Source organism: Cynara cardunculus, unplaced genomic scaffold (assembly GCF_001531365.2).
Source record: "Cynara cardunculus var. scolymus isolate 2C unplaced genomic scaffold, CcrdV1 Un_Scaffold_1069, whole genome shotgun sequence".
Taxonomy (NCBI): domain Eukaryota; kingdom Viridiplantae; phylum Streptophyta; class Magnoliopsida; order Asterales; family Asteraceae; genus Cynara; species Cynara cardunculus.
In genome coordinates, this window is record NW_020200673.1 from 72,909 (window position 1) to 91,047 (window position 18,139).

At 33.6% G+C, this 18,139-nt stretch overlaps 1 protein-coding gene across 1 annotated transcript in view; it reads left to right on the forward strand.

Moving 5' to 3' along the window:
- The window catches only part of LOC112502198 (lanosterol synthase-like), a 38,844-nt gene extending 21,662 nt beyond the window's left edge, over positions 1 to 17,182 (forward strand). The window contains exons 8-18 of the mRNA XM_025106051.1: positions 4,178 to 4,366; positions 6,286 to 6,399; positions 7,597 to 7,719; positions 10,862 to 10,987; positions 13,263 to 13,361; positions 13,960 to 14,016; positions 14,102 to 14,148; positions 14,769 to 14,912; positions 15,022 to 15,280; positions 16,885 to 16,968; positions 17,060 to 17,182. Coding sequence (XP_024961819.1) covers positions 4,178 to 4,366; positions 6,286 to 6,399; positions 7,597 to 7,719; positions 10,862 to 10,987; positions 13,263 to 13,361; positions 13,960 to 14,016; positions 14,102 to 14,148; positions 14,769 to 14,912; positions 15,022 to 15,280; positions 16,885 to 16,968; positions 17,060 to 17,182 — 1,365 coding nt within the window. The remainder of the gene's footprint in view (positions 1 to 4,177; positions 4,367 to 6,285; positions 6,400 to 7,596; positions 7,720 to 10,861; positions 10,988 to 13,262; positions 13,362 to 13,959; positions 14,017 to 14,101; positions 14,149 to 14,768; positions 14,913 to 15,021; positions 15,281 to 16,884; positions 16,969 to 17,059) is intronic.
- The last annotated feature ends 957 nt before the right edge of the window (positions 17,183 to 18,139 follow it).

The window sequence follows — 18,139 nt, forward strand, 5'->3', positions numbered from 1 at the left end:
CTGATGTGGCGTGCAAAGTGCAAAGTGTGACTCCTCGTGCCACTTTCACGAATCTCGCGCCTCGGCCTCGGCCTCGTGCACAGCAATGCATGCGCATGTGCGTTGTGTTTTCCACTCAAGACCCCCACCATGAGTCTACTCATATGTTCAAAGCCAAATTCTAGAGAAAGCCTTATAAGCTTCTATAGAGTTTCTTTATCTACCAATGTGGAATGGAGGAAAACCTCCAACTTTACATATAATTTCCAGTAATAACCACCGTATAAGCGGTCAGTCTTTAAGTTGCAAAGCGCCAGGATTGATACAGAACCGGATCTCGAATATCAACAACTTTGATATTGAAATCAAAGCAAGGTGTATGAAGAAAATCAGAAGAGGAAAAGGGTAAACGGTAGCAACAATCGATGAAGAGAAAAACTAAATCTTTTGAGAGTGATTCTTAAGGTTTGGCTTCAACCTAGTATTTATACTAGTTGAGACCACCATATCTCGCATGATCATGCAGAAGTTGGAGGATTTTTCTCTAACGATCGTTATCTCTAAAAACGTGGCGAATCGGTTTTAAAAGCGGTTTAAATTCAGTTATTTTTCTTCTCCCTCGAGTTTGTACCAAAAAGATACTCGTAGCACGGGGCTTCTGCTCTGATGCGGCATGCAAAGTGCAAAGTGTGCCTCTTCGCGACACTTTCGCGAATCCCGCGCCCTCGGCCTCGTCCTCAGACACAACAACGCGTGCGCGTGTGCGTTGGGCTTTCCACTGAAGACCCCTAGCATGAGTCTACTCATATGTTCAGAGCCCAAGTTTAGAGAAAGCCTTATAAGCTTCTTTAGAGTTTCTTTATATACCAATGTGGGATGGAGGAAAACATCCAACCTTACCTATAATTTCCAACAATCACCATCGTATAAGCTGTCGGTCTTCTAGTCATAAAGCCCCAGGTTTGATGCAGAATAGGATCTCGAATATCAACAACATTGATATCAAAATCAAAGCAAGGTGTATGCAGAAAATCGTTAGAGGAAAAGAGTAAACGAGAGCAGCAGTCCATGAGGAGAAAAAACTAAATCTTTTGACAGTGATTCTTTAGGTTTGTCTTCAACACAGTATTTATATTGGGTGAGACAACGATATTATCCTCATATCTCGCACGATCATGGAGAAGTTAGAGGATTATCCTCCAACAATCGTTATCTCTAAAAACGTGGCTGAATCGGTTTTAAAAGCGATTTTAAATTCAGTTATTTTCCTTCCCTCTCGACTTTGTACAAAAATGATACTTGGAGCTCGGGGCTTCTGTTTTGATGCGGAGTGCGAAGTGCAAGTGCACCTTCTCGCGCCACTTTAGCGAACCTCGTGCCCTCGGCCTCGGCTCAGCCTCTACCACGACCACGCACGCGCATGTGCGTTGAGCCTTCCACTCAAGACCCCCACCATGAGTCTACTCATATGTTCAAAGCCCAATTCGCGCCCTGACCCTCGCCCTCACCTACGGCCACGTGCGCACTTGTGCATTGGGCCTTCCACTCAAGACCCCCATCATTAGTCTAATCATATGTTCAAAGCCCAAGTCTAGAGAAAGCCTTATAAGCTTTTCTAGCTTTATCTACCAATGTGGGATGGAGGAAAACCTCCAACCTTAAATATAATTTCCAACAATCACCACCGTATATGTTGTCTCCAAGTCGCAAAGCCCCAGGATTGATGTAGAACTGGATCTCGAATATCAACAGCTTTGATATCGAAATCAAAGCAAGGTGTACGCATAAAATCGATAAAAGAAAAGATTAAATGGGAGCAGCAGTCGATGAGGAGAAAAACTGAATATTTTGAGAGTGATTCTTTAGGTTTGGCTTCAATCCAGTATTTATTGGGTGAGACCACAATATTATCTCCATATCACGCATGATCACAGAGAAGTTGGAGGATAATCCTCCAATGACAGTTATCACAAAAAACGTGGCTGAATCGGTTTTAAAAACGATTTTAAATTCAATTATTTTCCATCTCTCTCAACTTTGTACCAAAAAGATACTTGGGGCTCGGGGCTTCTGCTCCGATACGGCGTGCGAAGTGCAAAGTGCCCCTCCTTGGGCCACTTTCGTGAATCCCGCGCCTTCGGCCTCGGCCACAACCACGCACGTGCGTGTGCGTTGGGCCTTCCACTCAAGATCCCCACCATGAATCTACTCATATGTTCAAAGCCCAATTCTAGAGAAAGCCATATAAGCTTTAGAGTTTCTTTATCTACCAATGTTTGATAGAGGAAAATCTTCAACCTTATATATATTTTCCAACAATCACCACCGTATAAGCTATCAGTCTCTTAGTCGCAAAGCCCTAGGATTGATGCAACTGGATCTCGAATATCAACAGCTTTGATATCGAAATCAAAGCAAGGTGTATGCAAAAAATCGGTAGAGGAAAAGAGTAAACGGGAGCAACAGTCGATGAGGATAAAAACTAAATCTTTTGAGAGTGATTCTTTTGGTTTGGCTTCAACCCAATATTTATACTAGGTGAGGCCACGATATTCTCCTCATATCTCGCACAATCATGGAGAAGTTGAAGGATTATCCTCCAACGATCGGTACTTCTATAAACGTGGCTGAATTGGTTTTAAAACATATTTTAAATTCAGTTATTTTTCTTTTCTATCGACTTTGTATCAAAAATGTACTCGGGGCTTCTGCTCTAATGCGTCGTGCGAAGTGCTAGTGCGCCTCCTAGCGCCACTTTCGCAATCCTGCGCCCTCGCCCTCGGCCACGGCCATGTGCACGTGTGTGCGTTGGGCCTTCCACTCAAGACCCCCACCATTAGTCTACTCATGTGTTCAAAGCCCAATTCTAGAGAAATCATTATAAGCTTCTCTAGAGTTTCTTTATCTACGAATATGGGATGGAAGAAAACATCCAACCTTACATATAATTTCCAACAATTACCACCGTATAAATTGTCGGTCTCCAAGTCGCAAAGCCCTAAGATTGATGCAGAACCGGATCTCGAATATCAACAGCTTTGATATCGAAATCAAAGCAAGGTGTAAGCAAAAAATCGGTTTGAGGAAAAGAGTAAACGGGAGCAACAGTCTATGAGGAGAAAAACTGAATCTTTTGAGAGTGATTCTTTTGGTTTGGCTTCAACCCAATATTTATACTGGGTGAGACCATGATATTCTCCCCATATCTCACACGATCATGGAGAAGTTGGAGGATTATCCTCCGACGATTATTATCTCTAAAAATGTGGCTGAATCGGTTTTAAAAATGATTTTAAATTCAGTTATTTTCCTTCTCTCTCAACTTTGTACTAAAAAGATACTCGAAGCTTGGGGCTTCTGCTCCGATGCGGCGTGCGATGTGCAAAGTCGCCTCCTCGTTGCACTTTTGTGAATCCTGCGCCCTCTCTTCGGCCACGCGTGTGCGTGTGCGTGTGCATTGGGCCTTCCACTCAAGACCCCCACCATGAGTCTCCTCATATGTTCTAATCCCAATTCTAAAGAAAACGTTATAAGCTTCTCTAGAGTTTCTTTATCTACCAATGTGGGATGAAGGAAAACTTCCATCCTTACATATAATTTCCAATACATTAAGAGGAAGGCAAGGGGTCGGCAAAGGGTCTGCAAAGGGTCTGGTACTACCAAACAAAGAGGACTTCGACAACGAAAAAAAATCTGTCAGTAAACTACCGGGAAAAATCATCATCGACGATCACTGGTGGATTTCACGACTAAAGAAAATGTGGCCGATGATCATTATTACAAGCAGATTTGCCATCACCTACAAAAAATGCTGGTGATAAGTTTGAAATTTCGGGTGGAAAAATCGATCGGTGAAACCCGTTTGTTTTTGTAGTGCAAGATCGATACAAACGTCCGTATGAGGATTGAAAAGTGTATTATAAAAACAAGTATTCTATGAAAAGATGTATTTATAAAAATGCTTCTCAAAGGTGTCCTATAAAACAACTAACAGAAACACATTTTATTTAAAAAAATGTACTAACACACTTATATTTTCTCATATTAAAATTAAATCTTATGAAACAATCTATTATAAGAAATTTTTTAACGTTATATAGAAACCACGTTATTGTAGGTTTTGATTTATTGATGTTGTTCACATGAAATATTGATGGGGCTTAATTTACTAGTTATGGATGGGTTTTGTTGGTTGCAGGAAGATTTGTATTACCCTCATCCCAGAATACAAGACTTTCTATGGAATGGTTTGAATAATTTTGCTGAACCGCTTCTGATGCAATGGCCATTCTCAAAGCTCAGAAAGAAAGCATTGAACATTGTGATGCAACATATCCATTATGAGGACCAAAACTCTCACTATATTTGTATTGGACCCGTTAACAAGGTACACATACATGGTTAGTAACAGGTTTTATTAGGAATATGTATATGTATATGTATATTCCTGCTTATTATCTCAAGTGTCGCACTATAAATGATTACCGGATTCTTAATCAATTTTAGGTTCCTAATAAAACCTGTTTATATATATATATATATATATATATATATACATGGACATGTTATTAATCATTGATGTATGATTCATGGTGAATAACATTTCCCTATTCATCATAAATGAGTTATTTCTGAGTAGAGACACATGGCGTATTATGGCCAATTCGTGGGTTCCTAATTAGTTTTGGGTTTTTAACGGAATTTCCTATGTGTGTGTATCTAAATATATATATATATATATATATATATATATATACATGTGTGTGTGTTTAGGTTTAGGTGAAAACTGCAAAAAATGAAAAACTAAAAAGCACACCGGTAATCATTCATATGCACGGTACGCACATGTGCATAGAAGTAATTTCTAAGGAATTTATTCGACATGCACATGTGTATATCATGCACACATGCATAAAAACCAAGAAACAATTTCATTACTTGTATACACATGTGCATACCATTCAGATGAATGGTTACCAGATTGTCCCCAGTTTTTCATTTTTTAAGGTTCTCCCTAGAACCTCTCTCTTCCTCTCTTTCTCTCTCCCCCTCTCTCTCTATATATATATAGAGGTTGGTTATTATACAACCCTTGACATTTGTGCAACCAATACAATCCAATCTCAACCGTCCATTTCATTTGATGAATATGTGATTTCATAAAAGTTTTGATTGTTTCCTAATATAAAGTATTAATCATAATTAATGAACTCTCTTCATATTCCATAAATATTCAAATCATAATAAATGAACTCCCATCATTTCTATATAGATCTCAATTAATTGGGTTGCAAGGGTTGTACAAATATACAAGGTTGTAAAAGAAATATACCCTATATATATATATATATATATATATATGAGGAGCGATAAAATGCAAACCACCTAATTTGTACAAACCGTGTAAACCTCATTCAACCAATCATAGTTTTTTATTTTGTTTATTTTTTTGTAATTATGAGAAGTTGATTTTATTGTGGAGGGTGTTAATTATGGATATTATCATCTTCATTATTTTAATTTTAGAGAAATACATGAAACAATTTCATTAAATATTATATGAAACCATTTCATAACCATATATGAAAAAACTTCATCAAAAAAAGTATTATATGAAACAATTTCACAATATCAAGCAACTTCATATTTTTTTTATAAGATTAAACAATGAAATCGACGGATGAGGACGGTTTGTACAAATTGGGTGGTTTGCATTTGATCGCTCCTCTCTCTCTCTCTCTCTCTCTCTCTCTCTCTCTATATATATATATATATATATATATAAGGTTCAGGGAAAATGTTCCAAAACATTTAGAAACTAAGGAACATCCTAATAAACATTCATTAGTATAATTGAAGATGTTTCTTGTTTTCTATACAAATCTGCATGCAACGCGCATATGGGACAAATTATTATATGCACATGTGCATACGGTACAAAATGGTTATTAGCGTGCTTCTTAGATTTTCACTTTTTACCTCACCCTATGTATGCACACACGCTTTCTTTTCTTAACCACATTTTGGGTTGACTCTACAAAACTTTCATTTATGTAACCAAGGGTCGTAGATTAATTGGTAATTAAGTGAATGTCGAATTATTTGAGTGAAGCAATGAAGAAAGGGCAAATATGCATCCGAATTTTGGTAACCTGTTTGTATATAGTGGGTGGAAATCATTTGAAAATTGAAATATTTGTCATGGATGCAAGTAAATTTGGTGTTTTTGCAACTTGTTCTTTTTAATTCTAGTTCTGCTCATTCTTGATCCATATTATATATGGTTTTAATTTTGAACACTAACAGGTGCTGAACATGCTATGCTGTTGGGTGGAGGATCCAAACTCACCTGCAAATAAACTACACCTCTCTAGGATAAAAGACTATCTTTGGATAGCTGAAGATGGCATGAAGATGCAGGTTAATTAGTTTTAGTTTCTTCTTCATCATCCACTATAATATAATTAAGTCTAAAGTGTTTAAATATCTTAATAGAATGCCTTATACTACTTTAATTTATAATATCAAAAAATAAAACGTTCTATCTAAAAGTGTTACAATAAGTCTATATAAGCTTTTTAGGTCCTTTTAAAATAGTATTGTACAAACTCTTTTATAAAACGCTAATTAAAATAATATCCTATAAAATGATAGGACTCTCAAAAGGGTCCTATAAAATCGTAATTATGATACTTTATTTTATAAAATTCTTAAAAAACTTGTTACGTCGTCAAAAAAATCATTTTATAAAACTTATTGTACTACTTTTAAATATGATAATTTATTCTTTAGTCCTATAAATTTAAGTCATATAAGATATTCTATTAGGATATTTAAACCCTTTAGACGTCCAATAAACCTATATTATTGTGTTGAGCATGATTTTCTAACCTATATAACATAATTATATATATATATATATATATATATATATATAGAATTTGGATCATGTGAGACCAGCCTGTTTTCGTGAGACCCGTGAGACCAACATTTTACACTTGAAACTTCACAGCAAAATGCTGTGAAGGTGACTTTTTAAAACCTTCACAGTGTTTTTGCTGTGAAGGTTCGACTTTTTTTAAACCTTCACAGTGTTTTTGCTGTGAATGTTACGTATAAAAATGTGGTCTCACGGGTCTCACGAAAACAAGCTGGTCTCACGTGAACCCAACCCTATATATATACTAATTGGTGGAGGTTCAAATGGGAACACCTTCATTTTAGGAGAAAGCAATAACACCCTTATCATATGTGATAAAACGTGTGAGGAGACCTTGTGATGTGCGGACGACGTGTTCTACGACTTAGGCCGCGACTGTGTCTATGATATAGCATCACATGTGATGGTCTTGATGGATTATAGTATCATATCAACAACAATCATATCACATGTGATAATACTTGTGAGAGGGCTTAGTGGTGTAAGGGTGACTTGGCCAGCAACCAAGATCAAATTGAAAATCGTCCGCGTCTCTGATTTAGTATCACATGTATATCATATGCGATGGAATAATAGTATCATATATGATTGTCTCGCATTTTTGTAAAATAAATGTGTTCTCGTTTAAATCCTTTCTCTATGCTAATTAATGGGTATATCTTGGAGATCGATCTCAGGGATACAATGGATCACAATTGTGGGATGCAGTTTTTGCTGTTCAAGCAATATCAGCAACCAATATGGTGGATGAATATGGTTCCATGCTTTGGAAAGCACACAACTTTATCAGAAACTCCCAAGTACTATATTTACATGCATCGACTTTAATATTATACATATCTATATATATATATATATATATATTGAGGATAAAATTTATCATGAAAATATAAAAAAATATTTATATACTTTTTCTACATGTTTAACTATTTCTATCTACCAATTATTATTATTATTATGGTTGGAATTTTTATAAATACATGTATGTGAAAGATTAAATGAATATAAAAAAAGTTTGTGAAAATAACTTTAAAGTGAAAGATAATTTTGAAGATAAAGGTAAATGAATGTAATTAAAAGTAAATGAATATAATTGAAGATACTCAAAAATAGTTGAAAAATAAAATTAATTAAAAAGTCAACTTATCCAAAAGTTGATAGATATCCTTACTATATATATATATATATATATATATATATATATATATATAGGGGCTCATTGAAGAGAGAACTGATTAGTTTGTGGTAACTGTGAGATCCAATCTCAACCACAAATCAACGGATAAATTAGGAAATTAATAATTATGGTAGTTTGAGTTAAAATTATAATTAGAGGACATTTTAGGTATTTTAAAAAAAACTCTTCTTTCTCATCTCTCCGACCTCCAATCTCCGGCCTCCGGTGAACAAAAAATCCGACGGGTACCAAGTAATCACAAAGATACACGATGTGATACCCATTGTGGTATACTGTGATACTCATTGTGATATATTGTGATACCATTTGAGTACCACTGTATATCACAATGGGTATCACATTGTGTATCTTTGTGATTACTTGGTATTTGTCGGATTTTTGTTCACCGGAGGCCGGAGATTGGAGGTCGGAGAGATGAGAGATGAGAGAGAGAGAAGAGAGGAGAGAGAAGTCTTTTAAAAATACTTAAAATACCATCTAATTATAATTTTAACTCAAACTACCATAATTATTAATTTCCTAATTTATCCATTGATTTGTGGTTGAGATTGGATCTCACATTTATCACAAACTAATCAGTTCTCATTTGATTAAGTCTATATATATATATATATATATATATATATATATAGGGTTGGGTTCACGTGAGACCAAGGGTGTTTCGTGAGACCCGTGAGACCAATTTATGTTCATTGATCAACTTTTTAAGCTAATGATCTAATGGTTTAAAGTTGCACGGTGGCAATTTTGTAATTATTGAGAAGTCTCGTGGCAATTTTGTGATTATGAATGTTCAGATTGTAGATCTAATCCAATGGTTGAGAATTGGTCTTACAGGTCTCACGAAAAACTTTTGGTCTCACATGATCCCGAGTCTATATATATATATATATATATGTATATATATATATATATATATATATATATATAAGGGTTAAATTAAATGAGAACTATAAATATGTTACAAACTCGTAAGAACTAATATAAAAATATCTTTTTACATGATATTTTTTCATTAAATGCTAGAATTTAAGATATTGTTTCACATATATTTGTTTGATAATATGATTGCATCACATGTATTTTTTTCACCATGTGAATATTTTTTACGTGTATTTTTCATTTCATTAGGTGAACTAAATTTTGTTTTTCATGTGTAATCTTTTCACAAGGTGAATACAAACATATGTGAAACAATATCTTAAATCATAGGTTTTGATGAAAAAAATCGTGTAAAAAATATTTTTATATCAATTTCTTACAGGTTTTTAATATATTTGTGATTCTCATTTGATTATCTCCATATATATATATATATATATAATATATGTGTGTGTGTGTGTGTGTTATATTATATTGAGAAAAGTCTAAAAAAACCCAATGGACTTTAGTGTTTGGAATGATTAAGTCATTGGACAATTTTTTGGAACAAATAAGTCATTAGACATTCCAAAACATGTTAAATAACTCCTTGGACAATTTAAAACATGTTAAATAACTCATTGGACAATTTTTGAAACAAATAAGTCCTTGGACAATCCAAAACATATTAAATAACTCTTTGGACTTTTCTAAAACCTGTTGGATACATTCTTATGACTTGTACAAGTAGTTAAARTGGTAAAATAGTGACAAAAGTCCCAAAAAAAACCCCAATAAACATTCATATTTTAAACGATTAAGTCCGTAAATATTTTTTGAACCAAAAAGCATTTAGATCTATAAAATTAAACAAATATAACAAAAAACATACTTACGTTTACAAAAAAATAATTACATTTAATTTTTTTTTGATAATTTTTTTAATCAAAATTAAAATATATATTGTCAGTGATTTTTCAAACAAAAAAAATAAAAATTTTTAAAAAGAATTATTATTAAATTTATTTTAATTTATAGTAATATATATCATGTATGTGATTTTTTAAATTAAAAAAAAAGATTTAAAAAGATTACTAATGAAATTTAATTTAATTAAAAATAAAATATATTTTTATTTTCAATTAAAATAAATTTCATCAGTAATCATTTTTAATTTTTTTTTTATTTTTTTTAATTTAAAAAATCATATATATTTTATTTTTAATTAAAATTAATTAAATCAATAATTCTTTAAATTTTTTTTATTTTTTTTAGTTTGAAAAATCACTGACTAAATATATTTTAATTTTAATTAAAATAAATTTTATCAAAAATCTTTTTTAAATGTAATTATTTTTTTTGTAAATATAAGTATTTTTTTTTTGTTATACTTGTTTAATTTTATAGATCTAAATCATTTTTGGTTCAAAAATTGTTTAGAGACTTAATCGTTCAAAATATGAATGTTCATTGATTTTTTCGGACTTTTTTTTCACTATTTTACCATATTAACTAGTTGTACAAGTCATAAGAATGTATCCAACAGGTTTTAGAAAAGTCCAAAGAGTTATTTAACATGTTTTGGATTGTCCAAGGACTTATTTGTTCTAAAAAATTGTTCAATGAGTTATTTAACATGTTTTAAATTGTTCAAAGAGTTATTTAACATGTTTTGAAATGTCCAATGACTTATTTGTTCCAAAAAATTGTCCAATGAGTTATTTAACATGTTTTGGAATGTCCAAGGACTTATCAAGTACTTAATCATTCCAAACACTAAAGTCTATTGAGTTTTTTTAGACTTTTCCCTATTATATTTGAGATAGGAGTTGCCAGCTGGTAAGAGGATTATTATATATTAATTAATTGTTGTTAATTTGAAGGTTCGGGAAAATAGTTCTGGTGGTAATAATGAGTCATGGTATCGTCACTTATCAAGGGGTGGATGGCCATTTTCTACTCCAGATAACGGTTGGCCTGTATCGGACTGCACTGCAGAAGCTCTCAAGGTACGTAGTATATACACTACAAAACAATGAAGCTTCATCATTGGTGGATTACTGATCGATCTCATCATCGGAGAACATGTGGTCGGTGATCGTGAGTACCAATGGAAAAATTCGTCCGTAATCCACCAATGATGGTTAATCGGTCAGAAATTAATGGCTGAAAAAATATCCGTTCTTTGAAACCTTTTTTTTAGTGATACATACGTAGCTTCATCTCCGCATATTCAATGTTTTAATACTTACAAATATGGTGTGACGGAGAGAAACTGGAAATATAGTATTGTGATATGTGATGTAGCATATAAAAATCAAAACAAAGATTGATTTAAAAAATACCCGGAATAATGCCTTTTAAAACACATTGATTCAAAAAATACCGAAATTTAAGCTCGAACTCGAATTTACAGTGAACTCGGAATTTGGATGAAAACGGAAGTGTTAATCCTAGTTTCATTCAGGTAACAATGAAATTAAACAATAAGAACAGCAATCTAGAAATTAAATCATCATGTATATTGATTAGTCTCTCTCAATACATGTTTATCTCTCTAAAATCTCTCTCTAAGATATATCAATGAATGAACCGTTCTCTAATTACAAGTAATATATGGTATTTATACCAATAATTAATACAAGAAGTCAAACTACAAGTAAGCTCTAACCAAACATTGACTTTTGACAATTGTTAGCAACTTTGACTTTCTTTGACCAGGTTGACTTTCAGTTTTGACCATTCTTCAAGTTTTCAATCTTGTGATTTTGGATACAATATTCTTGCCGTAACAGTAAGTTTTATCTATTGATCCAATGACCATCCAGATTTCACATTCAACATATGAATAAGAAGTTCAAACGGAAACGAGCTTGAAAAAGTTGACCGCCTACCATAAAAGCTGAAACAAAAAATTAGAAAATAGGAAAAAAAAAATAGTAAATGTCCCTATAACTTGTTTAAATGATGTTTTAAGCAAAAAAAGTCTCATAGGCTTCTTTAGTCCTCATTCCAAGCTTCGAATTGGTGTATTATGGGACTCAAATAGTGTTTTGCAACAAAGGTTATTCGCATTTAAGCGTGACATCTCCTGTTAGCCGATCATGAGCCTCCGGGAACAATAGAGTAGAATAAAGTCTGATCCTCCACACCAAGAACCTTAGAACCGCATCATCTAATAACTATGAAATGACCCATACACTACAAGTATTAACAAACTACTAACCAATCACAACTTAGTGGTAAAGCTAAACCAAGTTAAAATAGAACAAAGTACCCTCCCGAACTATTCTGTATTATATATGTAGAGCTCAATTAGATTATTCTCCAAAGGACAAGCTATTTAGGAGAGATCAATAAGGGAGCGAGTTCCAACATGTATTGAGAAAAAATTAAGGAGGCGTTTGGTGGAATTGGAATCCAACAAATGAATTTGACTTTGAACGAAATGAAATGGAATTTGAACATGTGTTTGGTTGGAAGAAATTGGAATGAAATCTCTCAAAAGAATTGGAATCTTCATCTTTATTTTAAAGGGAGGGTGGGGCGGTAGCTGTAACGACGACAATATTGATAGGGTGGTGGGGTGGGTGGGGGAGATGGTGGTTGTGACGACGACATCAGTGACGTGGTGATATTGGTGGTCGGAGTTGAGGGTAGGTGGATAGGGATGACAGTTGTGATGACGACAACGACAATGGTATTGGTGGCAGGTGTGGACCTAGTTGTCAGTGTAGTTGGGGGGGGGGGGGTTTAGAGGTGGGGGCGTGATAGTGACAATAAGTAGCATGGTAGTGGCCGGAGAGAGATGAGTAGTGTTAGTTAAATTGGATGTAAAAATATGAAATTCAATTCATTCACAATGATGAATTTATTAAGTTGTGGAATTCAATGGAATCCAAAGGATTCCTGCATTTTCATTATGTAAACCAAACAAAATAATTGAATTTGGTCATTCCAATTCCTTTGAATTCTGTGAACCAAACAACCCGTAATGATTTTTAGTGTAGCCGACGTGGGACTTTAACAACTATAGAACTTGGATTTCAAGTGTAACGTTGGCTGGATCTATATCTTCTAAAACAAAACCAAAGCGATATATATATATATATATATATATATATATATATATATATCCCAGTTGAAAGTTTTAGGATACATTGAGTCAATATATCTTCTTTGAATTGAAATCAAGTTTCTGCTGCATGCTAACATTATCAGGACACTGACTTCCATTATATTATATTATTGCATCTGGGTGATGATAAATGAAATCGATGGCAGACGGTAGTGATGCTAGCACAAATGCCAAATCATTTGGTTGGAGAAGCAATAGCACCAGAATGTTTATATGATGCTGTTCATTTGCTTCTTACTCTTCAGGTACCTAATGCATATATACATACATATGTCTATATATATAGAGAGAGACTGGGATCATGCGAGACAAAGACAATGCTCTTTTAGAGAATATTTTTACACTTGAAACTTCATAACAAAACCTTCACAGTATTTTTGTTGTGAAGGTTGGGCTTTTTTTTTTACTTTCACAACATTTTGTTGTGAAATTTCAAGTGTAAAAATATTGTCTCACGTGTCTCATGAAAACTGTCTTGTCTCACGTGAACTCAACCCTATATAGATTTGGGATCATGTGAGACCATGTTTTCGTGAGACCCATGAGACCATTTTTTTACACTTGAAACTTCATAGCAAAACAATGTGAAGTTCACATTGTTTTTGCTGTGAGGGTTCGAATTATTTTTGCCTTCATCACAATGTTTTGCTGTAAAGTTTCAAGTGTAAAGATGTGGTCTCATGGGTCTCACGAAAACAGGTTGGTGTTACACGAACCTAACTATATATATGTGTGTGTTTGTGTATGTATATGTATAACTGGTTGCCACAAGAGGACTGCATGTACATTATTACTTACGATATCGATCTATGCAAGTTTTATTATGATTTCGTGTTTTGCCAGAATGGAAATGGCGGATTTTCCTCGTATGAGCTCATGAGGTCCTACACATGGTTAGAGGTTTGTTTGAACGAAGAGTATGCATGTGTGTGTTTTTTTTAAAAATGTTCGAGTTTCGGAGATTGATCGTGTCTGTGTATCGTAGGCGATCAATCCAGCTGAAACATTTGGAGACATCATCATCGATTACCCGTATGCCTGCCTGCCTGCTCTGATTCACATTTAAAGTTCTACAACGAAATGGATCTTTTAAGACATTTAGCTGTCATTGGGCAACATGATACTATGAGTTTGAAAGACCAACAAGTATTGAACTTATAAAATCTTGTTAAAATAAGCTGTTACAATAAAGTTGGCGTCTTGCTTGCCTCGCCTTTTTTATATATTGCCGTTTCAAAAAAAAAAAAACCTGTTACAATAAAGTTGACGATCTAACAGATTTTAGAGACCAAATTGAACGATCAAAACACAAAAAATAAATTTTCTTTTATATGACAGTTTCAATAATGTATATATGGCTTTTTTTGCATGACACTATTCAAAACTGTTATATAAAAGGCTAATAATGTCTTATTAGATTGATCAAATTTGTCAATAAAACTCGTTAGGTCGCCTAATTTTGTTCTAACAACTTATTATAACGACATTGTATATGACAGTTGATGATCCAAAATTAAAAGTCCCGTTAATTAAGTACTAATCTTGTAGGACGCCCAAAGACGGTTGGAAGTTCCAATAGACCCAATTTGTTGTAGCGAGTTTTAGATCTTGTTGTGTTATATTTACTTGTCTAAAGGATAGTTGTAACTTAGGTACGTGGAGTGTACATCGGCTGCGGTGCAAGGCTTAAGATCTTTCACAAAACTGTATCCGAACCACCGAAGGGCCGAAATAGAAGCATGCATCAGTAAAGCCATATCATTCATCGAGAGCCTGCAACTGCCCGACGGTTCATGGTCTTTATTCTCTTAATCCAACTTTTTAATTTACGGTTTCATATTTCTTTGTTAATCCTTACGGAATTGCATATTATCGTGATTGATATATATATATATATATATATAGGTATGGATCATGGGGAATTTGCTATACTTATGGAACATGGTTTGGAATAAAAGGATTGGTTGCAGGAGGTAAGACATATGAAAGTAGCCATAGCATTAGAAAAGCTTGTGAATTCTTGCTCTCAAAACAGCTTAATTGTGGGGGTTGGGGAGAGAGCTACATTTCTTGCCAACAGAAGGTGTACACAAATATCACAGGGAACAAAGCCCATATCACAAACACTTCTTGGGCATTGCTAGCTCTGATTGAAGCCGAACAGGTAGGTTATCATTTGAATTATGTTTAATGGAACTAATTTTTTTTTTCTTTACAGTAGAGCACATGTTTACGTGTATCTCACCTCTAGACCCTCTCTGCTTTCGAGTGGAATATTCTCGAACTACAACAAAGTGGCACTACAACAAAATTGGTTTTTATAAGACGCCTAAAATGTCTAAACGTCCTAAAATAATACCTTATAGAACTTAAGTTTATAAGACCAATTATAAAACGTCCTAAGTAAAAGTGTTACAATGAATTTATATGGCGTTTTTAGCGTTCTAACAAGTTTTTTTAGGGCACTTTTAAAATAAAGTGTCGTATTAGCTATTTTATAGTATGTTTTTGAGAAATTTCCTATAAACCTTTCTTTTTACTACACACTTGTGCTTATATGATACTTTTTCAAATAGTGTCGTATGAAAAAAAAAAATACTAATACAACACTTTATTTGAAAAACATCGTTAAAAAGTTGTTGAAACGCCTAAAAGTGTCATAAAAATCTATGCAAGACCTTTAGATATTATGTTTTTTGGTTTAATTCTATAATTTAAGTCCTACAAAGTTTTTAATTAGGACTCTTGGATATTTTTGGCGTACTATAAAACCAATTTTGTAGTAGTGTGGGTTTTTAAGATGCCCATATGTCCTTGGCAGTGGTGGATGCAAAAAATTTATAGACTGGGTCCCGTGGAAAATTCTATTGTGGGAGTGAAAGTAAGCTTTGTAAAAAATAAATTTTAACCTAGATAATATTTTTTTAACTTTTTGACTGGGTCCCCCCCTTTATACCATGTCTTCGCCCCTGGTGAGGACTACCATCCCCCTCCCCCTTATAAGCCGTCTCCGCCTCTGATCCTTGGCATTCTATTAAAATTCTGTAAGGAGTTTATTTATTAAGTTTTAGGACCAACAACCGTGTGTCGTAAACAATGGTCTTTCAATAAGTTATTAGAACAAAGTTATGTGGCCTAACAAGTTTTATGATAAAGTGCGGCAATCTAATAAGAAACAATATATAAATGTTTTTATTAGTGTTTCCATAATACATTTACGAAAAACGTCCTATAGAAAAAAAAAAAACCAACAAAACACTTTTAAATGTTTCATGTATAAAAGACCTAAGATGATTTATTTCTTATGTCATTAGATTGTCTCACAATTCTTCGTACAAGTTATTGTAACTTAATTGTATAGGATTCAAGTTGTTACTCATATAAACCCAAGTTGTACTAAATATACTATTAGGTTGTTAGAGCTAGCATGCACTACAAAACAAAAGGTCTTTACCGACAAAACATACATCTGTAAACCGCCAGAAAAAGCCATCACCGGCAGATCTTGTGGCAAAGAACGTGGCCGGTGATCATGATTACTAACGGATTCACCGGAAAGATTGACCATCACCGGTGGCCGTATCCACCAGTAATAAGTGATCCACCACAAATCCCCTGTATCCATAAGAAAAATCCATTGGTGAAGTCCTTTGTTTGGTAGTGATAGGTCAAAGGGTCATAAAAGACCAATTTTTTGTATTGTTATTCGTATGGCTATGGTTAATTATGCTTCAAACTTATGCATACCTTAATCATGGCCGTGATTAGGCTAAGAGAGATCAAATGCCACTCCATCTTGCTGCAAAAGTACTCGTAGATCACCAAATGGAAAACGGAGACTTTCCACAGCAGGTAAGTACTGCAAACACAATCGTTCTCATTAACAACGGTTTTATGATCTTTACATTCTTGTTTAATTATGATACTTTTACTTCATTTTCAGGAGATTATCGGGGTGTTTAACAAGAACTGTATGATAAGTTACTCGTCTTACAGAAACATATTTCCCATTTGGGGTTTGGGAGAATACCTTAACCGAGTAATCTTGGATAAATCTCCCACTTGATATATGTGGTATTATATGTATGGTATTATATATATATATATGTATATATATATATATATATGTGTGTATTGTGTAAATCAATATATATATATATATATATATGTTATATATGCTATGCTTTTAGCTTGAAGCTGATAATGTTCACCAGCACTATAAAACATAAGTCTTTCACTGATGAAAAAATTCGTGAGTGAAAGTCGGGTCTGTCGGTATTAATTATGTTTCTCCTTTTGATATTGTATAAATTATATTTCAAGTTTGTTCCTTGATGTGTTTCAAATTAGTTGCAATTGTATGGTGTTATACATAAGTGTTGAACACGAGGAAATGGTCAAATATAAGCCGCTTTAAATTATGAATTAGCAATGCAAACTATTTGGGGATTTTAGAAAATAAACGACACGAAAATCAATAAAGAAAGCAATAAAAGGCCAAAAGTCAACTAATTAACGAACTATGCTAACAAACACTAAAGTCATCAGGCTACATAATCTACTGACAATTTCAGATCCACTAAGGGTGAGGTTTGCCAAGGTGAATTCGCCTTTCTAACTAAGCGAACCGACTACTCTTGTTTTGTGACAATCAACCTGAACTAGAAGTATTAAGTAATGACAAAACACAGTCTCCAAACTCTTACTTCTACCTACTTTCATAGACAAACAAAATCCAAGTCTATTCTAAAGTCTAAGTCTAACTTCCGTTTAGACAGCCAAGAAAACAAATCAACAACCACAAGATAAACATAACTAACAAGTAAATAGGTGAAGAAATACTTGTACCAAAAACGTAGACAACCAAAGTTAGATCCATCTACAAACCAAAATCTTAAATCTAAAAGTAACACCTCTATACAATTTAATCTAACATACTGTTTTTATGCAAATAATTCAAAAATCTCTTACGTACTTACAGTTACAACTAAGAAAGCAATATGCCAAATTCTTACAACTTCAC